Consider the following 26,483-nt stretch of genomic DNA (forward strand, 5'->3'; position numbering starts at 1 on the left):
CCCCAGGCCAAGCTTATTGCCATGAGTTAGCTATCTTAGATTCTAAGTATAGACTATTGTCATTATGACAGCAGCATCCTTAAAGTAGCACAAATTCAGGTAGAATGGATGCCTATGAGTGAGATTAAGGAAGAAAAACTGTGGCAAAATATATGCATAAGGAAACTGGTACAGATTCAGAATTATAGCAGGGACTGAGTGAGAAAGCAGTACTGTTTCTAAGCCTAATAGCATTGTAGACTACCTCCCTCCCCCCCACCCATTCATATCTTGAAGCCCTAACACCCCCCCACCCCACCCCCACACACACCATGTGATTGTTTTTGGAGATAGGGTCTTTGGGAGATTATTAGGTTTAGGTGAGGTCATGAGGGTGGCGCTCTCATGATGGATTAGTGCACTTATAAGAAAAGGAAGAGACCAGAGGCTTTTCTCTCTTGGCCAATTGAGGATACAGAAAGAAGGTAGCCCTTTGCAAACCAGGAGAAGGGGACTCAACAAAAGCCTGACCACGCTGGCATCCAGATCTTAGACTTCCTACCCTCTAGATGTGAGAAATGTGTTATTTAAGCCACCCAATCTGTGGTGTTTTGTAGCAGCTGGAGCCAAGTTTGCAAATATTTTTCTCCCATTCTGTAGGTTGCCTTTTCCCTCTTTTGAATGTGCCCTCTGATGCACAAAAGTTTTCAAGTTTAATGTAGTCTCATTTGTCTATTTTTGCTTTTGTGGCCTTTGCTTTTGGTGTTATATCTAAGAAATAATTGCCAAATCCAATGTCATGAAGCTTTTCCCCTGTTTGCTTCTTGGATAGTTATGGGTCTTAGATTTGTGTTTTTAATCTATTTTGAGTTAATTTTTGAATGTGGTGCAAGATAAGGGTCTAAATTCATTTGAAAAAAAATTTTTTTTTTTTGCATGTGGATATGCAGTTTTCCCATCACTGTTGAAGAGACTGTCCTTTCCTCATTGAGTGGTCTTGGAGCCATTGTCAAAGATCATTTGACCATATACATGACAGTTTATTTCTGGGTTCTCTATTTTTTTCCATTGGTGTATTTGTTTGTCTTTATGCCGTTAATACAATGTTTGATTACTGTGGCTTTGTAATGTGTTTTGTCAGGGTTTTTTTGTTTTGGGGTTTTTTTGTTGTTTTGTTTTTGTTTTGGGTTTTTTTGTTTGTTTTTATTGGCTGCATTGGGTCTTCGTTGCAGTGCTCGGGCTTCTCATTGCGATGGCTTCTCTTGTTGCAGGGCATGTGCTCTAGACGTGCAGGCTTCAGTAGTTGTGACACGTGAGCTCAACAGTTGTGGCTCACTGGCTCTAGAGTGCATGCTCTGTAGTTGTGGCACACAGGCTTAGCTGCTCCGCAGCATGTGAGATCTTTCCCAGGCAGGGATCGAACCCATGTCCCCTGCATCGGCAGGCAGATCTTTAACCGCTGCGCCACCAGGGAAGTTCCTGTAATGTGTTTTGAAATCAGGAAGTTTGAGTCCTCCAGCTTTGTTCTTTTTCAAAATTGTTTGCCTATTTTGGATTCCTTGAGATTCCATATAAATTTTAGAATGAATTTTTCTATTTCTGAAAAAAATGCCATTGAGATTTTGATAGGGATTGCGTTCAATCTGTAGATTGCTTTGGGTATTATGGAGATCTTAACAATATTGTCTTCCAACTACGAACACAGGATGTCTTTCAATTTATGTGTACTCTTTAATTTCTTTTATCAGTATTTCATGGATTCTAGTATGCAAATCTTTGTTCTCTTTTGTTAGATTTATTCCTATTTTATTCTTTTTAATGCTGTTATAAACTGAATAGATTTCAGATTGTTTCAGTTAGTGTATAGAAATGCAGCTGATCTTTGTGTGTGGATTTTGTATCATGCATTTTTACTGAATTTATTAGTTCTAATAGTTTTTTAAAAACCTTTAGATTTTTCTACATGTAAGATCCTGTCATCTGTGAACAAAGATAGTTTTACTTATTTATTCCCAATTTGCATGCCTTTTATTCCTTTTTCATGCTTAATTGCTCTGCCTACGACTTCCAATACTGTGTCCATTACTGTAAGTAGATGTGGTGAGAGTGGGCATTCTAGCCTGTTCCCAAGTAGAGGAAAAGCTTTCAGTCTTTCACTACCGAGTGTGATATTAGCTATGGGCTTTTCATATATGTGGCCTTTATTATGTTGAAGTAGTTTCCTTCTGTTCCTAGTTTGTTGAGTGTTTTTATTATGAAAGGATGTTGAATCTTGTCAAATGTTTTTTCTGCATCAGTTCAGATGATCATGTGTTGATTTTAACTTTAAAAAATTTTATTGAAGTATATGCAGAGAAGTATATACATAGTGTGTACAGATCAATTTATAATACACTAGTAATTACCGTATGACAACCTCCCAGGTCAAGACGTAGAACAGTACCAGCATCCCCAAAACTGCCTCTACGCCCCTCCCGGTCCCCATCCTTACTTCTCTTCTGATCACTACCTGATTTTTAATACCACAGACAAGTTTTATTGGTTTTTAAACTTTCTAAAAATAAAATTATGTAATTCGTACTCTTCTGTGTCTGTTTTTCACTCATTGTATTTGTGAAATTTGTGTTTGTATGCTACTAGTTCATTCATTTTCATTGCTGTATACTAGTCTGTTGGATGAATCAGATACAATTTACTGTTTACTATTGAGGGACATTTAGGTTATTTATAGTTTGGGGCTGTTAAAGAATACTGCTGCTATATACCTTCATGTACTTATCTTTTGGTGCACATGTACATGCATTTCTTTTTGGTATATATTAGGAATCTAATAGCTGGATCATAACTGGGTCATAGAATATTTATATGTTCAATTTTGGTAGGTGATATCAAACTGGTTTCCAAAGTGATTTTGTGATTTTATGAGTTTATGAATTCACATTTCATATGAGTGTGCCAGTTGCTCTGTTGCCTCACTAATACTTGATATTGTCGGTCTTTTCCATTTTTATCATCCTAGCATGTGGTGGTATTTCATTATGATTTTAATTAGTTTTTTCCTAATAAATAAAGAACTTGAGGGTCTTCTTATATGTTTATTGGTCTCTTGAATCTCCACTTTTGTGAAGAGCATATTCGAGTCTCATCTCATTTTTCTATTTTTTTAAAGACTCAGTTTTTAGGAGGCCTGTATATATGTTAAATATGTGCTCTTTTCCAGTTATATGTGTTATAAATATCTTTCAGTCTGGCTTGCCTTTTCATTCTCTTAAAGATTTTTTTAAATGGATCGTAATTTTTAATTTTAATGAAGTTCAATATGTCATTCTTTTCCTTTATGATTTAAGAAACATAATTTATACCCTGTTTAAAAAATCTTTCTGTCTCACAGTTATGAAGATATTCTTTTGTGTCTCTTTGGAAGCTTTTTTGTCTTACCTTCTGCCTTCAGATATGCAGTCTACCTGACATCAATTTTTTAAACATTGTTTAATTTGAGGTTAATTAGAATTCTGACTACTAGAAAATTTGCAAGAATACTAGAAAGATATCCAGCTGTTCTTCACACAGACCCCCGAAATGTTAATATTTTATTGTGTTATTACCACATAGATGGTCACATATTGATATAGATATAGATATAAACAGAGATATGCTGGAGCCCATCTTGTACTTGCATACAAAAGTTGATTGTTAAACTTCAGGCATTTTTCAACAAACACATGAAAAGATGCTCAACATCACTAATCATCAGAGAAATGCAAGTCAGAGCCACAATGAGGTATCACCTCACACCAATCAGAATGGCCATCATCACAAAGTCTGGAAACAACAAATGTTGGAGAGGGTGTGGAGAAAAGGGAACTCTCCTGCACTGTTGGTGGGACTGTAAGTTGGTACAGCCACTATGGAAAACAATTTGGAGGTTCCTTAAAAAACTACAAATAGAACTACCATATGATCCAGTAATCCCACTCCTGGGCATATACCCAAAGAAAACCATAATCCCAAAAGAAACTTGTACCATAATGTTTATTGCAGCACTCTTTACAATAGCCAGGACATGGAAGCAACCTAAATGCCCATCAACAAATGAATGGATACAGAAGATGTGGCATATATATACAATGGAATATTACTCAGCTATAAAAAGGGATGAGATGGAGCTATATGTAATGAGGTGGATAGAACTACAATCTGTCATACATAGTGAAGTAAGTCAGAAAGAGAAAGACAAATATTGTATGCTAACTCACATATACGGAATCTAAAAATGGTACTGATGAACTCAGTGACAAGAACAAGGAAGCAGATACAGAGAATGGACTGGAGAACTCGAGGTATGGGAGGGGGCGGGGGGTGAAGGGGAAACTGAGAAGAAGCGAGAGAGTAGCACAGACATATATATACTACCAACTGTAAAATAGTCAGTGGGAAGTTGTTGTATAACAAAGGGAGTCCAACTCGAGGATGGAAGATGCCTTAGAACACTGGGGCAGGGAGGGTGGGGGGGACTCGAGGGGGGAGCGTCAAGGAAGGGAGGGAATATGGGGATATGTGTACAAAAACAGTTGATTGAACCTGGTGTACCCCCCAAAAAAAATAATAATAATAAAAAAAAACAAAAAAAAAACTTCAGGCATTTTTAAGGTTGATTTTTAAACCATGATGGCTTGAAGTGGGCCATGGAGGAGTATGTATTCCATGGAAATTATCAAATACAGTAAATCACTTCTCCCCTATTTTGCACATATCAAATATTACATTATAAAAAACAAGCAAAAATAGGTGCATAACTTAAAACAAGTGGGTATTTGTGGCCACAAGATAAGCAGAGAACATAGGAACTTAGTAGTAACAACATTAGAAGAAATTGATTGAAAGAAGAAGCTGTCAGTGTATTCTGTGTAGGAAGGAAAGGAATTTTTAGGTTTCTAAATGCAACATTTTAGTTGCATGACTGAAGTTTCCAATTTGCAAGCGGAAATAAAACCAGCTACTTTGCATGTAGTGCGATGAATATGGCCATACAAGAAAGCAGTTCATAAATGAGATGATGTTATAGCTTTGAAAAGAATAAAACCGAAGATAACACCTTAAGTGGAATGATAATATTAAAACATAGCAGTGGCTTTAGATTCATTGTGTATACCACTCTTCTTGGAATTAACTGGAGATTCAGAAGAAATTTGTATGTCTATTTGTAAAGCTTCCATTCACCTCTTGAAATCAAATTATGGTCGTACCTTCAGCATTACATTCTAAAATTTTTATAATAATGGTGGTTTGCAGTTTTAGCTAAGTGTGTTAAATAAAATATTAGAATACAGTGACAAAAGAAAAATTCTCAGTGGTTGTTTTTTAATTTATTTTAAAAGATAAATTACTTATAAACTTTCTCTGGTTAATCCTGAGTTAACTTCCCTAAAATGTTTCTTCTTGAACTAAATCATATGACATGCAAGAGGGAAAATACATCAGCTGTTTCCCATCTTATATTTCTTTGTATGTTCCACAGAGTGAAATTATTTGACATGATTTAAGGTACTCAGTGATTTTATTGATCTTTAAGAAATATAGCAATGCAGATTGTCAGAATTTAGATTTGCCCCTCCATTTATGTATGTCCGTAAAAATGTTTATATATTGTATATATAAAACATACGTGTTTATATCATATGCATTTATTATGTAAATGGTTATATATACATTATGTTTAAATGACATGCATTTGTATGAGATAGTTAAATAATATAAAATGTTCCATACTATAGTTTTAAGTATAAAATCTTGAAGTAGATAGCTGTATTGAATTTTTTTTTTAGTCTTAAAACAATGGTTATATATCTAAATAGAAAACTGTTTTCAGGTTAAATCAACTTGTATGAAAGTTTTCTGCAAAGATTCAAGATTTTTAAATAAATAACATGAATTTAATGTCTTATAAAAGGTAAACATTTTAATACTACCAAATTGTAGAATGCTGTAAGGCTCCAGAAATGTTTGTTATTTTGCCTTTCAGTATAGATTTGATAAAATTTATGATTGAGCTCAAAATTGTACTGATTTTGACATATAATTTGCTGACTTTATTGGTTGATGTTATATATGGTAGACTAATAGTGCTTACATCAAATCTTTTACTTTTTATATGTGATACTGTATATACAGTTAAAGAGTTCTAAATGTATGTGCTTTTATCACTGAAATGATTTGGCTTATTGCAAAGTACTTAGAAAAAAATAATAAAACCAGAATGACAGAAGACCAAAGCCAGAGCTTAACACTTAAAACTTGAAGGTTCTTTTTCTAATCCTGAGCACATTTTTGTACCATTTTGCTCTATTTGAGGAATCCATGAAAAAGTGATAATTCTTGTGTAGTTCCTAGATACTGATAGGGTTATGAGGGGGAGTTGGGTCTTCATAAACACCTTCTCTGCTCAAGTTAAAAAAATCGGTGGTAGAGTTGCCTCACTCAGTCATTGCATTTTAGTTCCTATTCCAGTGTTTAGTTTAAAGTAGTGGTGGTTAAATTAAATAAATATTATACAGAGATGGAAGGGATAAAGAGATAGACAGACATGAAATTTAAATAGAAGCTCCTGATACATATTTTGGTTTGCTGTCTACATTGACAGACAGTAAATGAGAAATATAATTTCCTTAAATGATCCGTTGACAGAAAAAACGTAGTCAACAGAGTATTGTAAAATTTCCTTTGACAAGAATATCTCTGTATCTTGAATGTATTATATTTTAATATATTTTTAAGGATGTACACACAAATGGCTATATATTTTTGTTTTTCAGAGTTGGAGGGTTATCCGGTATATTAATGTCTTATTGATAATGGCAGAACATCCACCACTGCTGGATACAACTCAGATTTTAAGTAGTGATATTTCTCTTCTATCTGCCCCTATTGTAAGTGCAGATGGAACACAACAGGTAAGGAAACTGAAATGTTTATTTTCTTTTGTCTAGTACACATGTATTTCTTTCAGAAGAATGCAAAATTTAGAACAGAATGAGGCATCACAACAGTGGGTTCCTGTTAATACATATTTTAAACTCCAGTTCGAAATGTTGTTTTGGCTTCATAGGACAATGAAATAATGGGACTGTTTTTGAAGTTGCTTCTAAAATGTCTTGCTAATTAATGATTAAATTTCTTGTCTTTATATTTAGTTGCCACTGAAATTGTTTTTGTTTTACTTTAGACAAACAATGTACTAGTCCTTGAGTGCTTTTTAACTAAGTTTAACCTTGTACCGTAATGATTATTATAAATCATTACTTCAAATCTTTATGAAGTCATGACTTAAAGTATGTGATTAAATAACTGCCTGCATTATATTATTATAAAACTTTATCTTCTTTTTCTTCTTTTCTCCTCACCAGAATCCCCCCCCCCCCCCAAAAAAAACAAACACACAATTCTTGGTATATTTTTTTCCCCAACCCAGGGCTTTATAAATAGAGTTTAATTTCGTTGCTGCCTTATTACCCCAGTAATCCTAAAGGAATGGGAATGGGGGACTTTCATAAGTACCTGTTATGTGCCAAGCAATGTACTTAATTCTCACAACAATCCTATATGGTAGTGATTTTAATATTTTAAGTGAGGAAACAAGGATTAAGGACATAATAATAAGGAGAAGAAGGAACAATTTGAGTTTTCACATATAAAAAACATGTGCTAAGAACTTTATGATCTTATTTAATTCTTTCAGCAATTCTGTCCCTCTTGCAGATGAAACAAAATGAGTTTCAGAAATGCTCAAGATCACACAAAGCTTTTTTGCTCCATCACTCGTACTACTTCCTTGCAAAACTAAAAGAAATACAGTTGTATTTTGTTACTTTACAAACTTAGTATCTGTAGTGGACAATTATTATTTGCTTACAAAATAAGGGACTACTTTGTTAACTGCTGTCGAAAAATCAAGAACGATTATTTTGTGTTGTAAATTTTCCTGTTTTGAACAAACATGGCACAAAAAGTATGTACTGGTCTTGATTTTCACATGTGCTCTGATGCTTTTAGCTGCAGCTTCATTTCACTGAAGTTGCTTTTTATGGTCAAATTTAAGTCTGTTAAGATATTTTTTCTCCCTTAAAAATAATAGATGTAAAAGATATTCATTTACTTCAAGGCTGTGGGAGTGCCTGCAGTTATCATTGTTGCCTCAGGCAGATCAGTGGCTTCAAGTTGTTTATAGTGTAATTAATACAAGAAAGAATCTATTTAGCAGTTAATTACAGTATACTGATGTAGTTGCTACAGTGTATAGTCTGTTAAAGGGAAGACAATAGGCTGAAAGAAGACCACAATGCCCTCTCAAGACTTATTTCTCTGTTTTACCCCAAAAGGAGATTCTATTGGCAGAATTTTTCTTGAAATCTTGAGGGCACCATGGCTAGCATATAGTAGTAGTTGTGTAGATGGATATAGAGAAAGGAGCTGGGAATAGAAGAGCACACTAGAACAGGATTTGAAGGATCAGGTGGAATTAGTAGGTCTAGAGGACCTATTTTTTTTTTTTTTAGGTGGGGTTTGAAAAATCAGGTGTCAAGAGGTTGGAATAAAGCCCTAAATTCTAACTAGCAAAGAGAGTGCCTTGTAGTTTGATAGGGAGAGAGAGAGAAATGAGTGGAAAGAGCACAGGATTTGGTTGATAGATTTGATTTGGGTAACTTCAGACAAATTATTTAACTTCTCTGTGAATGTTTGCTTCTCTATAAAATAGAGGTAATAATAGCTGCTTAGAATAGCTGTAGCTATGAGGGTGAAATGAGCTTGAAGGAGCTCAGAAATATTTGCTAAATTTGAATTGAAGTACTCAATAAATGTTTAAAAGACTGAAGAAACTCTATGTCAGTCACGACTTAAGTCAACAGAGATAGTTTTAGTAAGCTAAGAGATAATTATGATGGATACAAACTAAAGTGTAAGTGTAAGAGAGTGGACCAGTAGCTATGATAGAATGTAAGGAACTGAAGAAAACTAGATAACAATAAGTAGATAACAATTGACAACACGCATCTCTTTGTCTTAACTCAGGAACTTACTGGTGTGCCAAGCATGGCCAAGTTAGAGCTTGCCTGTGGTGATATGACACCACCTGGTTAGTGCCCAGAGTAAAGAAACAAGCCAAAGACAGTTTCTGACAGAAGGAAGTCTCATGTACGTGTGTGATGTTAAAAAGTTAGGAAAACAGATAGATTGTCCCTTGTCTTTACTTTCTTGGGAATATTATTCTATTTCTTGGGAATATGAGATGGTTTCTGTTCCACCCCTTGAGATCAAATTAATTTTCTTATGGTTGGCCATCCATATTATCTGTCTCCTCATCAATATTTTCTAATTTTTTATAGCAAACATATTTTATACAATGTAACATTATACATAGTGGGTTTTTCAGCTTATGAATCATACTAGAGAGAAACTCTCCTGATACCGTTACTGCTAGTGTTGCTTTTAGGAAAGCTATAATAGAAATTTATCATTCATTTTGACTGGCAGCACCTGAACTATTTTTTGTGTTTGAAGAATTTCATTCCCCTCTTTTCTATTAATAAACTTTATTTTTAGAGCATTTTAGGTTTGCAGAAAAATTTAGCACAGAGAGATTTTCTCATATGCCTCTTCCACATAGTTTCCCCTATTAAAAACATCTTAATAGGTACATTTGTTGCAATTAATACACCAATACTGATACATTATTATTAAGTTCCACGGTTTACATTAGGGTTCATTCTTGGTATTGTCCAGTTCTATGGGTTTTGACAAATGTTCAGTGCTATATATCACTATTACAGTATTATACAGAACAGTTTAACTGCCTTAAAACTCTGCAGTGCTCTATTATCCCTCCCTCATTCCCCACCCCTGAAACTTTGGCAATCCCTGAAACTTTGGTAACCACTGATATTTTTACTGTCCCTGTCATTTTTATCTTTTTCCAGAATATCTTATAATTTGATTCAGACAGTATGTAGCCTTTTTGGACCAACTTCTTTCACTTAGCAATATGGTCTAGAAAATTTCTTTTTGTGGCTTTTTCAATAGCTTCTTTTTATTATCATATAATACTTCATTGTATGAATGTACTGGTTTATATATTCACCTATTAAAGGACAGCTTGATTGTTTCTAGTTTTTGGCGATTATAAATAAAGCTACTCTAAACATTTATGTGTAAGTTTTTGGATAGACATAAGTTTTCAACTCAATTGGATAAATATCTAGAAACACCAGTGTTAGATCATATGGTAAGACTATGTTTAGCTTTATAGGAAACTAATAATCTTTTCCAAAGTGGCTGTACCATTTTTCTTTCTCAAGTATGTCCTTGATTTGAGATTGTACCCTTTCCTGAGAGAGCAGGTAGAGCATTTATGAGTGCTTGTGCTGCCCTTTTAGAACCCCCAAATATGCTTTAGGGAACTTGAGCTTTAAGCACAAGTGGAATGCTCCCAACTCTATTCACTATTTCTACCATCAAAAGAAAAGTTCAGATATTTTGGTTTCTTGTATGGTTCAGCACTTTTTTTTTTTAATTAATTAATTAATTTTCTTATTGGATTTATTTTTTTATTGGTTGTGTTGGGTCTTTGTTGCAGCACACGGGCTTTCTCTAGTTGCAGCAAGCAGGAGCTACTCTTCATTGTGGTGCTTAGGCTCCTCATTGTGATGGCATCTCGTTGGAGAGCACAGGCTCTAGGCACGTGGGCTTCAGTAGTTGCGGCACATGGGCTCAGTAGTTGTGGCTCACAGGTTCTATCTAGAGTGCAGGCTCAATAGTCGTGGCGCATGGGCTTAGTTGCTCTGCGGCATGTGGTATCTTCCTGGGGCAGGGCTTTAACCCATGTCCCCTGCAGATTCTGTTTTTTTTTTTTTTTTTTTTTTAGAACTTTTATTGAGATACAGTTAACATATAATAAATTGCATATATTTAGAGTGTACAGTTTGGTATCCCAATCTCCCAATTCGTTCCCCCCCAACCCTGCCCGCTTTACCCACTTGGTGTCCATATGTTTGTTCTCTACATCTGTGTCTTTGTTTATGGGCAGGCAGATTCTTAACCACTGCACCACCTAGGAAGTCCCAGCACTTTCTTAATTTAACTTTACCTTCTCTAATTTTTACTCATTTACCTCCAAAAATATTGAATGCATTTAGACTTTTGGCTAAGATCTTTAAAAACTCAGTGCCTATCCAGCTCCTTTATCAGAATCTTCTCCATTTCATTAATTTTTTAATTATTATTTTGTAACTCTCTAGAATTATTTTATCTGTCTTTTACCTGTGGGATTTTGATTTATGGAGGTGGCTGAGTAATGACGTAGAGAGACTAACGCCACAGAAAGCAAATCTTTACTACTTACAGTTCCTGAAAGGAGGGAGCACGCCATGCCATGCTGGGCCACAGGGAAAGCATCAGGTTTTGGTGAGAAGGCGGAAGCAGGAACAAGAAGGAAAGCATAGACCAAAGCCATTAATTGGTGTTTTCTCAGGAAAGGCACAAAAGGGTAGAGTGAGTAGCTTAGGATTGGCTGTTTAATAATTGTGGCAGACAAGAAATAACAGGTATTGACAAGGATGTGGAGAAAAGGGAACCCTTGTATACGTTTGGTAGGAATGTATTGATAAATTGGTACAGGTACTATGGAAAACAATATGGAGACTCCTCAAAAAATTAAGAATAGAACTACCATATGATCCTGCAATTTTACTTCTTGGTATTTATTTGAAGGAAGTGAAATCACCATCCCCAAAAGATATATGTACCACTGTATTGTGTTCATTACAGCATTATTTACAGCAGCAGCAGAGACATGAAAACAACCTATGTATCCATCAGTGGGTGAAAAGATAAAGAAGTTGTGGTATATATATACAATGGAATATTATTCAGTCATAAAAAAGAAGAAAATCTTACCATTTGATACAATATGGATGTACTTTGAGGGCATTATGCTAAAGAAATCTCAGACGGAGAAAGACAGTTACTGTATGGTCTCACTCATATATGGAATATTTTTAAAAATGAACTCCTAGATACAAAGAACAGATTGGTGGTTGCCAGAGGTGGGGGTTGAAGGGGGGGGGGCAGAATGGGTGAAGATGGCCAAAAGGTGGACACTTCTAGTTATAAGATAAATATGTCCTAGTAATGTAATGTACAGCAAGGTGACTATAGTTAATGACACTGTATTGTATTTGAAAGTTGCTAAGAGAGTAGATCTTAAAAGCTGTCATCACAAGAAAAAATTTGTAACTATGTTTGGTGTTAGATGTTAACTTACTGTGGTAATTATTTTGTAATATATTCATATATCAAATCATGTATGCTTAAAACTAACTCAATGTTCTATCAATTATATCTCAATTTTAAGAAAATAAAAAAAAAATTCTGGCAGATGTTGGGCTCTACAGGTGGTCTGGTCTTTAGTTGCCTGTTACTTGGGCCTGGGATGATTTGGACAACAGAAATACTGGCTTGGTGTGTAAGAGTTCAGTAAGGGGGTTAGTTGCAGCTGTAGACTTGTAATTGGTTGCTTTGCATATGAGAGGTGTGCTCCTGGCTGAGCCCTTTGCTACCTCTAAGAATTGGTTAGCTCTGGGATGGGCAGTCTCTCCCCAGCCAGCTTAACCATAAATGCCAGAGCATTAAGAACACAGCAAATACAAAAATATGGTTAAAATAATTGGCCCTGTGATGAACAGATGCCAAATAGACAAATACAGAATTTAAGAAAACACGGAACATGCCCTCAGCTTACTCTTTTCAAAACCTGTTTAAATTGTAAGCTGTAACAGATATATATATATATAAAAGTACATAAAATATAGTATAGCATATGATTATAGAGCATAAATCTTACAACTGCCAGCCAGACTAAGAGATAGAATACTGCCAACACCCAAGAAATCCCGTGTGTTCCTTCTGCATCACAATACCCTCTCTAGTTGAAGGTTACCACTGTCCTTTTATGGGAATTACTTCCAGACTTTTCTTTATAGTTTTATCTATGTATACATCAATAAGCAATAATAGTTTAGATTTGCCTATTATTGATCTTTAACAAAGTAAACTTTACTGTAACTGTTCTTTTGTGTCTTGCTGGTTTTGTCCACCATTGTTTTTAAGATTCATTCTTATTGTTGTATGTTGCTGAAATTTGTTCTTTTCATTGCTGTATAGGCTTCCATGTATGGATATACAGCAGTGTATTCATTTATCTCTTCTATTCCTAATGGACATCTGGGCAGTTTCTAGTTTGATGCTGTTTTTTCTTTTTGATTTGTCAAAACTCTTGATATATACTCTGGATGTAAACCTTTTGTCAGTCACCAGTGTGGTGAGTGTTTTCTTTTTTCCTTGTAACCACTCTCTTTAGTGTCTTTTGATGAACAATTCTTAATTTTAATGTGGTCAGATTTGTCAGGTTTTTTTTTTCTTTTTTTAGTTCTTTTTATCTAGAGTTAGTGTATTGTTCTTTGTTTAAGAAATTCTTTCCTACACTGAGGCAATGAAAATATTTTCCTACATTTTCTTCTAAAAAATGTAGTTTGGCTTTGAACATCTTATTCAAAAATCCACTGGAGTTGATTCTGTGAATTGTGTCAAGCATGGGTTCAATTTGATTTTTTTCATATGTATATCGAACTATCTCATACCATTTATTGAAATGACTGTCATTTTCCTGTCACTTTACAGTGATATTTATGCCATAAATTGTGACCATATATTTATGGATTTGTTTCTGCATTATTAATTCTATTTCATTGATCTGTTTGATTATCCCTGTGCCTAGAATACACCAATAACTAAATGAAGTCTCGGTATCTGGTAGTGCAAACCATCTCACTTTGTTGTTCTTTGAGAGTGTCTTGATAATCTTGGTCTTTGCATTTACATATAAATTTCAGAATTAGCTTCTCAGTACGCACATACATAACCTGCTGAGAGTTGGATTTGAAATACTTTGCATCTATAGATCACGATAGGAGAGAATTGACATCTTTACAATACTGAGTCTTTCAGTCCTTGAAACTGAAGTTGGTATATCTAAGCTGTTAGAAATTATGTGCATGTGTGTGAAATTTCATGTTCTCTTGTTGGTAAATAGAAATACAGTTTATTTTTATATATTACTTTAATATCTAGCAACCTTGCAGGATAATAATCTCTTATATTTTTATTACAAGAGAGTGGTACCCCTCCCATTTCCACCCCTTGATTTTTGGACCTGGACTCATGAGTCCTGGCTATGAGAGAAACAGCACCATATATTGGACACCAATTTAGGGCATATACCACCTCCTGGAAAACCTTCCTGCAGCCTTGCAAGGTATTGTCACCTAGCTGTTTCTATAACTTAAAATATTAAATATTTTATAGCATTTTAATGAAATATATATGTGTGTGTATACACACACACACACACACACACACACACACACACACACTTAAACCTGTTGTGAAAGACAGGATCATCAGACTCTAAAGGGAACAACATCTTAAGGAAATGAAACATAATGGTCATGGAATTTTGATGGATTCTGGTCTAAAAATAATTGATATTCTATTATATTAACTCCTAGATATTCTACAGTTAGAATAATTCCTAATCCTCTGTAGTTAAGTGACTCTATAGTTAATCAACTCCTGTGCCCTAGAATCCTGTAGAAATTGTTGACTTTTAAGAAATGTAATTTGGGCTGAAGTGAGGAGGAAATAAAGAATAACTTGTAAGCAGCACTGAATAAATAAGGAAATTCATTCAACTGAAAATTAGCTATGGAATACTGAAAATTCTTTAAAGTGAATTGATTATAAACTTCTGTAATAAGAGATACTAAATGAAAAGGAGGCTTCTTACTTACAAAGGTGATTTTTCACATGATCTTTTGTATGTGCTTACATTAGCTTCGTATAAAGCAAGGTGGGTTTTTTCTTTTTTCTTTTTTTTGTTTTTTTTGGTCAAAAATTATACAGATGCTTGTAGAAATAGAAATTGAATTCTGCTTTTTCAACTCTCATAACATTTCCCTTTCGATAATAAGTTATGGTTATTATATATTCAATGTACTGCTGTATATCTTCTTACCACCAGATAGGATGTCCAGGATTCAAATTTCTGAAATGCATTTGTGTGATTTTTCAGGAAAGAACATTTTGAAAATCAGACAAATATGCACACACATATAAACACATGACAGAAAGTTATACAAGAAATTATAAGCAGGGACTGACCCCAGAAAAAGAGTTTACGTTTTACTATACAACCTTTTGTACTGTTTGAATATTTTTTAATCTTGTGGATTTATTACTTTTTCAATTTAAAAAAAGCTTTAATAGTTGAAAAAAAACCAAAAACCCATGCAGTTCCAAGTATACATACACATCACAGGAAGAAAAGCTCTGGACACATACATACCCATTTATTAACAGTGGTTCTTCTCAGGAAAGAGGGATTTGTTTACAAGAGGTGGAAATTTTGCTTTATCTGAACTGTTTAAGATTTTAGAATGTCTTTGTTTAAAACCAACATAATGTCAGAAAAGTGCACAGATCATTTCTCTGCAGCCCAATTAAGAAAATAAAGTGAAGAAAATTTAAATACCTTGAGGCAGGGACTTCCCTGGTGGCACAGTGGTTAAGAATCTGCCTATCAACTCAGGGGACATGGGTTCAATCCCTGGTCAGGGAAGATCCCACATGCCGCGTAGCAACTAAGCCCTTGTGCCACGCCTAGCCTGTGCTCTGCAGCCTGCAAGCCACAACTATTGAGCCTGTATGCCACAACTACTAAAGCCCACGCACTGAGAGCTCATGCTCTGCAACAAGAGAAGCCACCTCATTGAGAAGTCTGCCCACCGCTACAAAGAGTAGCCCCCACTCTCTGCAACTAGAGAAAGCCTGCATGCAGCAACAAAGACCTAACACAGCCAATAAAATAAATAATTTTTAAAAATACCTTGAGGCAAATGACATTGAAAACACAACCATACAAAATCTGTGGGATGCAGGAAAAGCAGTTCTTAAAAGAGAATTTCATAGCGATACAGGCCTTCTTTAAGAAACAAGAAAAGTCTCAAACAACCTAACCCACCATCTAAAAGAATTAGAAAAAGAAGAACAAACAAAACCTGAAGTCAACAGAAGGAAGGAGATAATAAAAATCAGAGAAGAAATAAATAGAAATTTTAAAAAACAGAAAAAAAATTCAATAAAACCAAGAGCTGGTTCTTTGAAAGGGTAAACAAAATTGGCAAACCTCTGGCCAGATTCACCTAGAAGAAAAGAGAGACCCAAATAAAATAAGAAATGAAAGAGGAGAAATCACAACTGATACCACAAAAATACAAAAAAAAACATAAGAGAATACTATGAACAATTATATGCCAACACACTTGACAACCAAGAAGAAATGGACAACTTTCTAAAAACATATAGCCCACCAAAACTAAATCAAGAAGAAATAGATAACTTGACCAGATCAATTACTAGAAGTGAAATAGAATCTGTAATTTAAAAAAAAAAAAAAACTCTCTACAAACAAAAGTCCAGGGCCACATGGCTTCACAGGTGAATTCTACCAAACATACAAGGAAGAACTTATACTGATCCTTCTTGAACTCTTCCAAAGGATTGAAGAGGAAGGAATACTCTCCGAGACAATCTGTGAAGCCACCATCACCCGGTTACCAAAACCAGTCAAAGACACTACAAAAAAAGAAAATTATAGGCCAATATCTTTGATGAATATAGATGCAAAAATTCTCTACAAAATATCAGCAAACCAAATCCAACACCACGTAAAAAAGATCACACACCACAGCTAAGTTGGATTCATCCCAGTGTCTCAAGGATGGTTCAGCTTACACAAATCAATCAGTGTGATACACCACATCAACAAAAGAAGAGACAAAAACCCCGTGATCATCTCAAAAGATGCAAAAAAGCATTCAGTAAAATTCAACATCCATTCATGATAAAAACTCTTACCAAACTGGGTGTAGAGGGAACATATCTCAACATAATGAAAGCTATTTATGGTAAACCCACAAGCAATATAATACTCAACAGTGAAAAGCTGAAAGCCTTCCCACTAAAATCTGGAACAAAATAAGGATGCCCACTCACCACTTCTATTCAACATAGTACTGGAAGTCCTAGTCACAGCAATCAGACAAGAAAAAGAAAAGGTATTCAAATTGCTAGGGAAGAGGTAAAACTGTCATTATAAGCAGATGACATGATACTGTATATAGAAAACACTAAAGACTCCACACAAAAACTACTAGAACTGATAAACAAATTCAGCAAGGTAGCAGGATACAAGGTTAACATACAGAAATCGGTAGCATTTCTTTACACTAACAATGAAATATCAGAAAGGGAATGTAATCAAACAATCCCTTTTAAAATCACAGCCAAAAAAAAAAATTTTTTTTTTAAATACTTAGGAATAAACCTCACCAAGGAAGTGAAAGACTTATATGCTAGGAACTATAAAACATTAATAAAGGAAAGTGAAAATGATTTAGAGAAATGGAAAGATATCCTTTGCTCTTGGATTGGAAGAATTCATATTGTTAAAGAGGCCATATTACCCAAAGCAGTCTACAGATTTAATGCAATCCTTATCAAATTACCCATGACATTTTTTTACAGAACTGGAACAAATAATCCTAAAAGTTATATGGAACCATAAAAGGCCCAGAATTGCCAAAGCAATCCTGAGGAAAAGGAACAAAACAGGAGACATAACCCTCCCAGACTTCAGACAATATTACAAAGCTACAGTAATCAAAACAGCATGGTATTGGCCCAGAAACAGACATATGGATCAATGGAAGAGAATAGAGAGCCCAGAAATAAACCCACACACCTATGGGCAATTAATCTTTGACAAAAGAGGCAAGAATATGCAATGGGGAACAGACAACTTCTTCAGCAAGTGGTGTTAGGAAAGCTGGACAGCCACATAAATCAGTGAAGTTAGAACACACCCTCCCACCATACACAAAGTTAAACTCAAAATGGCTTAAAGACTTAAATATAAGACATGACACCATAAAACTCCTAGAAGAGAACATAGGAAAACATTCTTTGATAAGTCATACCAATGTTTTCTTAGGTCAGTTTCTCAAGGCAAAAAAAAATAAAAAACAAAAATAAACAAATGGGACCTAATCAAACATACAAGCTTCTATACAGCAAAGGAAACCATAAACAAAATGAAAAAAACAACCTACAGAATGGAAGAAGATATTTGCAAATGATGTCACTGACAAGGGCTTAATTTCCAGAATGTATAAACAGCTCATCCAACTCAACAAAAACAACCCAATCAAAAAATGAGCAGAAGATCTAAATAGACCTTTCTCCAAAGAAGACATACAGATGGCCAATAGGCACATGAAAAGATGCTCACCAGTGCTAATTATTAGAGAAATGCAAATCAAAACTACAATGAGGTACCACCACACACAGGTCAGAATGGCCATCATTAGAAAGTCTACAAATAATAAATGTTGGAGAGGGTATGAGGAAAAGGGAACTCTCTTACACTGTTGGTGGGAATGTAAATTGGTGCAGCCATGTGAAAAAGTTATATGGAGGTTCCTCAAAAAGCTAAAAATAGAATTACCATGATTTCACAGTCCCACTCCTGGGCATATACCAAGACAAAATTACAATTCAAAAAGGCACATGCACCCCAGTGTTCATAACAGCGCTATTTACAATAGCCAAGACATGGAAACAACCTAAATGTCCTTCCACAGATGAATGGATAAAGAAGATGTGGTACATATATACAGCAGAATATTACTTAGCCATCAAAAAGAATGAAGTAGTGCTTTTTGCAGCAACATGGGTGGGCCTAGAGATTATCATAGTAAGAGAAGTAAGAAAGAGAAAGACAAATACGGTATGATATCACTTATATGTGGAATCTAAAATACAACACAAATTAACATATCTACAAAACAGAAACAGACTCACTGACATAGAGAACAGTCTTGTGGTTGCCAAGGGGGAAGAGGGGTGGGAGAGGAAAGGATTGGGAGTTTGGGATTAGCAGATGTCAGATCGTATGTATAGGATGGATAAACAAGGTCCTACTGTATAGCACAGGGAACTGTATTCAATATTTTATGATAAACCATAATGGAAAAGAATATATATACGTATAACTGAGTCATTTTGCTCTGCAGCAGAAATTAACACAACATTGTAAATCAACTATACTTCAATAAAACTTTTTTAAAAATTAGAACACCAATATTTTAAATGGGTAAATTATACATAAATGAAGCTATTTTAGCTTATTGCTTACATTTATTGCTAAGATAAGTATATTTAACATTTTACCATAAAGTTAAAGTTTTTGGAGTTTTTATAACTTCTTTGTTTTACTAAAGTCTTTATTATTTGACTATAGAATTTCCGAGATTATTTAAGAATAATCAGTCCAGCTTCAGTCTTTGTGAAATTATAAATGTGGAAATTTTGAGAAGGTACATTATGAAAAAGGAAAGCTATGACAGACTACTGTAAGACACTGGAAAGAAAATAAGTCTTTTCAGGCACTAATTAAAGAGTATTTTTAAATACTCTTTAAATAATCAGGCATTTTTAAAGAGTGTTTTCAGTATACACTTTAGTTAGTGTATTTGTTAATATGTTTGAAATGACAATATTTCATGCATATACATAAACACTTATTATTTGAATAATTTATTGCAAACTTTAAAATAACCTAGCAGTATATTTGTCATCCATATAACTTTGTCATCATAAAATTTTTGAAACTTAGAATTACTTAAGCAGCTCTTTTTTACTTGATCCTATCATGTTGTAAGACATTATTTAGTCTCAATATTTCTCATTACTTTAATTCTAAATCTCAATATAAAAACTTGTTTGAGTTTTAATGTGCATAATGGATTGATTTCAAAATACTGATGCAGTTTATGTAAGAAAACTTACTCTTCTGTGAGGAGACTGTCAGCATATAAAATAAACTTTTTCTTTTATTTTTTAAGCATAAAGCAGTAGTTTTTATTAAAAAGATAAATTCATTTTCAAATATAGGCATTTCATACTGGGAATATTCATGTTAAGGTGGTATATGCTATCATTTGCGTATAATCTATGTGAACAGTGAATTCAAATTTTAAATTTAATCCTAAAATGAACAAAATAATAAGTGTGCAAATGCTTTGTTAACAGTAAAGTGAAAAACACAATTTTTATCTGGTGATGTTGTAATCATCCCCTTGACACCCTGAATTTATTTTGAATGTCAGTTTTTAAAGAATAATAGAATGATTAAAAATATATGGACATGCAAACCCAGATGAATATCTGGAAATTTGAAGTGACAGTGATATTATAATTATTGTAAAGTGGATTTCATTTTCTTTAAACATAATTTCATTTTGTTTAAAATGGAAAAATGTAAATATGACCATTTAGCAGAACTGGCTTTAGAAGCTAAAGATTTAATTGTTGCCAACCCACACGTCTTCAATGAAATAGAAGGTGCACTTGTGCAGGTATGGCCCTTTTTAGTAGGATTAGTAAGAAAGTGAAGAACAGATCCTTTCATAAGCCATTCCGAACTAGGTGAAGACACAAATCCTCAGTTGCATATGTACAGACAAAGGCATGGCATGATGTGCGCACACATACACATCTGAATATCACATGTGTGCATACATTGTCTATATATATTTTTGTTGGGGAGGCAGATATTACATTACTTTTATACCATTGTCAGTAAATGAAGTATTCTGCCGTCTAGATTGTTAATTAGGATTCTCTTTGTACTGGATTTAAAGGAAATATTAATTATTTTTGAGTGTCTGTTGTATGTCAGCCACTATGCTGGCATTTTGTATATAGTGTTTTCCGTTAATCCTCCAAAACACTGCATTTTTAAAAAGAAGACACTAAAGTTCATGGAAGTTAAATAATTTGTCTAAAAACCATGTATTTATTAAGCAATAGAGTAGAATTTCAGTATAGAATGACCTGATTCAAAATTCATATTTTTTTCTGTTACAGTACTTTTATTTCTAAAAAGAAATTGTGAAGACAGATGAGCCTAAGAGAAAAAAAAAATTTAAGTATTTTCTAATTATCACATATTATATCTTATATTCTAGTTTAACATTGTAATTGGCAGTAACTGTCTCCCTTATTGATTCATCCTTATATCCTCAACTCAGCAAAAAGTGCCTAACATGTAGTATTTGTTCATTAATTATTTGTCAGATAAATAAATGACTGGATGGTTGACAGATCTCAATTGTTTGTCTGTATGGTGGTATGTATTCTTACCTGAGTTTGAAAATGATTTTCCTTCATAGGACTAAAAACTAAACTCAGATTCATTAGTTTGATAGTTGTCCTTTTATTTATAATTATTAATATCTGTTTAGACTTCATCTGAAATATGTTACGTTAGCCAGCTCATCTACAGATTGACAAGATCTAGTGCAGTACAAAGTGTGATTCAGCGTTCTTATAGTGAAGTCAGTTTAATAACACTTTGATGTTTAAATAATTCAGACTTTTGTGAAATGAATTTCCCAGCTTAATTTCTCAGGAAAATCAGATGAGTTCAAATTTAGACATAATAAGATTGGGTGCCTGCAGTTTATCAAGGTAAATAAATCCAGAAATTAGTTGGAAATATAATTTTGGAGCTTGGGGAAATCTAGAGCTATATTCTAATATAGTAGCCATTAACTACATGTGGCTATTTAATTAAAATTAAATAAGATCAAATAAGATTAAAGATTAGTTATTCATTCTCACTAGTCACATTCCAAGTGCTCAGTAGCATTTCTGTATATATACAGACCATATATAGCCAAATAAAGCTAGAGTCTATTATCAGACGGCACCAATATAGAACCCTTCCATCATCACAGAAAGTTCTCTCAGCTAGCCCTGTTCTCAAAGCCAGAGGAAAAGATTTAGGAGCTATTTAGAGACTGGACAGTAGTTAATTCAGCAGACATTTGTTCAACTTCTGTAGTCTCTGTAACTACATATAAAAATAAATAGACTGAAGTCAAGAAGGGCTCGTGTTGTAGTGTTGACAGCATGCAAACAAGTGAATACAATCATGCGCTAAGTGTTATAACAGGAGGATGTACAAACTGCTGTGGGGCCTAATACAGGAATAATCTAACTCTGCTTTAAGGTGTCAGCATCTTGAAGGATGGAGAGTAGAAGAAGAAAGTAGTTCCTTATAGGAAAATGTCAGCAGAAGTCAAGTTTGAATCAAATATTGTGCTAGAGAATAGTAAATAAATCACAGACCAGGAAATGAAGATGAAACTGTTGACTATGGAACACTAGATGGAAAGGAATAAAGCAGATGGATAGCTGGAAGGCTGTAGAGTGGTCAGTACATGAAAATATGGAAAGTAAGAGGCAGCTAGGTGTCCAGCACCAGTTCAGGAGAAATCTCATAAGCATTGTGTCCTGTGTTCTCTCTCTTTTGTGTAAATTGGTCCATTTCTCCTAAGCTAGAGGGCAAATCCTTAAAGCAACAGATCTGCACTGTTAAAAATAATAATACTAAGGTCTACACATACATTGCTTACAATAGCAACAGCTAACATACATAAATAGTGCTTACAACATGCCAGTCACTGTCCTAATCACTTGACATATGTTAACTCATTTAGTCATCACAGCAACCCCATGGGTATTGAGTAAATTTGAAGGCTTTCAACCACAGATTGGGAAACTGCACTGTTAAAGGTATGTTAACTATTATTTAAGGGTACAAGGCCCATAGGATTTTCCCCATTATTATTACTCTCAACCTCCTTAAGTTGGTACCCTAGACCAATCATGAAGAAGCAGTTGGATAAAGAAGGGGGAAAAGGATTAGGCATTCCAGACAATTTTGTTCAGGTGTCCTTATAATAGGATTTTAGGACACAGACACACATAGAGGGAAGACCTTGTGAAAACAGGAAAAATACAGCGATTTATGAGGTTAGGAGAGGGGCTTCAGAAGACCAACCCAGCTGACACCTTGATCTTGAACTTTTAGCCTCCAGAACTATGAGAAAACAAATTTTTGTTTAAGTTTCCCAGACTTGGTACTTTGTTATGGCAGCCCTAGCAAACTAATAGGGTAGCCAAGATAATACATCTGTAAATACTGGAAAACATGAATGTATGTTTTTGATTTCTGAGTTGATTTCTTGCTCTGTCTGCTAAACCCTCTACTGAGTTTCAGAAATAGAGCTGTGAGGTATTTGCTTTGTTCTTCTCAGACCTAACTTAATGTCAGTCTTAATGTACAGTGAAGAATGCAGGGACTTCCTAGAAGGCACAGTGGTGAAGAATCTGCCTGCCAATGCAGGGGACATGGGTTCTATCCCTGCCCAAGGAAGATACCACATGCCACAGAGCAGCTAAGCCTGTGTGCCACAACTACTGAGCCTGAGCTCTAGAGCCCATGAGCCACAACTGTTGAGCCCATGTGCTGCAACTACTGAAGCCCATGTGCCTGGAGCCTGTGCTCCACAACAAGAGAGGCCACCACAATGAGGAACTCACGCACCACAATGAAGAGTAGCCCCCTCTTGCCACAACTAGAGAAAGCCCGTGTGCAGCAATGAAGACCCAATGTAGCCAATAAAATTAATTAATTAATTAATTTTAAAAAAAAGAATGCAAGTTGTGTGTCCTTTGAGGTAGAGAGGAAAAAATTAAATTATATGTGCAAGATTGATGCTGTCCGTAAACATTTTCCTCATTTTTTTCAATGATGATATTTGGTTTTGTAGATTATTTTTATAAAAATACAGGTGAACATTTTCAGAAATTAATGCATCCTTAAATGTTTCATAGTTAGATGTATAGCCCTCAAAATAAACAATTTTTTAAAAAATTTATTTATTGTTTAATTATTTGGCTGTGTTGGGTCTCTTCGTTGATGCCCACGGGCTTTCTCTACTTGTGGTGAGCAGAGGCTACTCTTTGTTGCGGTATGAGGGCTTCTTGTTGCAGTGGCTTCTCTTGTTGTGGAGCACGGGCTCTTAGGCATGCAGGCTTCAGTAGTTGTGTCACATGGGTTCAGCAGTTGTGGCACACAGGCTTAGTTGCTTTGCGGTATGTGGGAATCTTCCTGGACCAGGGATGGAACCCATGTCCCCTGCATTGGCCAGCAGATTCTTAACCACTGCGCCACCAGGGAAGTCCCCCCAAAAAACAATTTAAACTGTTAGAGTTTAATAGTAGAAACAAACTTTAAAATTATTCCCTAAATTCAAAACGTTAAATTTTTAACTGCACAGAGCAAATTACTTATAATAATTTGTTTTTTTTTCCTGTTGTTTCCTTTAGAGATTATATATAGAATATTATACTTTCTGGAACAATAAATAATAGCATTGTTTTTCTGATGGCATCTTAGCAGCTTATGAGTAATTACATTAGAAAACTGATTATTTCCCTGGGATTCAGGTTAGGGGAAAAATATCAGACTGCTTACCCTGTGGAAATGGACCTAAATATCTATATAGTGTTTTGAAAAATTTCAGAGTGATTTTAAAAAGTATTCCTTTTCATCTAGTGCACATCTTCTTTTTTTTTTAAATAAATTTATTTGTTTATTTTATTGGCTGTGTTGGGCCTTCATTGCTGCACACGGGCTTTCTCTAGTGGTGGCTAGTGGGGACTGCTCTTCATTGTGGCGTGCGGGCTTCTCATTGTGGTGTCCTCTCCTGTGGCGGAGCACAGACTCTAGGCGCATGGCCTTCAATAGTTGTGGCTCACGGGCTGTAGAGCTCAGGCTCAATAATTGTGGCACATGGGCTTAGTTGCTCTGTGGCATGTGGGATCTTCCTGGGGCAGGGCTCAAACCCGTGTCCTCTGCATTGGCAGACAGATTCTTAACCACTGCACCACCGAGAAAGTCCTCGTGCACATCTTCTCATCTAATATATGTGGGTGAGTCAAAAATGATCTGCACTCTGGCTGTAGAATTCACAGAAGTTTTAGTATAACCAGAGTGCGGATAATTTTTGACGCACACTAGTACTTTGTTGGTGCTGTGGGTCATTCTCATTTTACACGTAAAGAACTTTGACAACAGTTAAATTGAAGTATATGGCCAAGGAATTTTGTGTTTTTGAAATGCAAAAGAATATTTTCGAAGTTATATTTAGCAATTATTAGTAGCAATTGAAAATTAGATAATAAGGTACAGTTTATACCTAGGTGTTTATGTTTTTTAAAAATTGTTCATTCATTATTTTTTCCTTTAAAAGATATGCAAATATTATTAATAAATGATATGCCCTGACATTTCATAAAGTCAGTTTTTTTTGGTATTACAAAGCATTAATTAATTAATTAATTAAATTTTGGCACTTTTACATAGTGGTTCAGATTCCAAGGTGGTCCCTTAGTCCTGTATTTTTTATTGTAAATGTTCATTTGAATTTGCCTCACTTTAAGTGGTTAGTTGATATAAATTAAGTTTTAAGTCCACTGCACTGGGAGTTTACCATAAGAGAACAGTTGTTTGAATGGTTTTGTAAAATGAAATAATTTTTTCAATAACGCCAATAGTCTCATTTTACTTGTTAAAAAATAAATCTGCATTGGACTAAATGATATCTCAGGTTTCCTTAGCTCTGTCTCTTCCCAGGCTTTTTGCCCTTTTTGTTTAGAGGTGTTCACATCAGGTTTGCTGATTTCAGATATCTATCTATGCACCTTGGTCCTTCTCGTTCCTTCCTCACTCCAGAGATGTCTTTTTCTGCTATCCTGCTTCTTTTGAAAATTATTTCTTTCTCTAAGGAAATAATTTTATATTTTATCTTCTTAAATGTTATCTGTCTTCTTCCATAACTTCTCCAAGCCACTGTATATTTTTTATTATTTATTAGGGAATATAGGGAGCATTAAATTTTAATTACATTTTTCTAGATTTTTCTAGTCTTCATTAATGTATATACTAGGTATGGTTATAGCTTTAATCAGTGACATTTTCATTATACTGCTTTTTTTGTGTTACTGTTTAATGTAACATTTAGTATAAATATTTCCATGTATCATCATAGCCTACTTGTAAGAATAATTTAAAAGTCTACATTATATGGCATTATTTACAGTCATTGTCAACTTTAATCTGCCCTTTGGTGATAGCCATCTTATCCAAAACATATGTTTCAAGCATATGTTTATCTATTATTCAAGAAGTAATGTAAATATTAGTAGTACTGAATATTTAAGTTCAGAATACACTTAAAATGTTCGATAGCTCTACATATCTCTGTTCAGAAGGCTAGAACTTGAACTATTGGCACATATTCAGGCAATTATTTTTATCAGTTGTCTACTCACCCCCTGTTGACACTATTAACTGAAGCCAGTCATTAAAAGCATTTTCCCTGAAGAACGATAAAAGAAAACTGCCTGGCTGATCTATCCTGTGA

At 34.6% G+C, this 26,483-nt stretch overlaps 1 protein-coding gene across 2 annotated transcripts in view; it reads left to right on the forward strand.

Annotated features, from left to right (window-relative positions):
* Window positions 1-26,483, forward strand: part of FNDC3A (fibronectin type III domain containing 3A) — a 165,530-nt gene that overhangs the window by 20,100 nt on the left and 118,947 nt on the right. For both annotated transcript variants that reach the window (XM_057707362.1, XM_057707363.1), the window contains exon 2: window positions 6,792-6,929. In XM_057707362.1, the coding sequence (XP_057563345.1) occupies window positions 6,831-6,929 (99 nt within the window). In that variant the 5' untranslated portion in view covers window positions 6,792-6,830. The remainder of the gene's footprint in view (window positions 1-6,791; window positions 6,930-26,483) is intronic.

The sequence above is a fragment of the Hippopotamus amphibius genome, chromosome 14 (assembly GCF_030028045.1).
Source record: "Hippopotamus amphibius kiboko isolate mHipAmp2 chromosome 14, mHipAmp2.hap2, whole genome shotgun sequence".
NCBI classification, from domain to species: Eukaryota; Metazoa; Chordata; class Mammalia; order Artiodactyla; family Hippopotamidae; genus Hippopotamus; species Hippopotamus amphibius.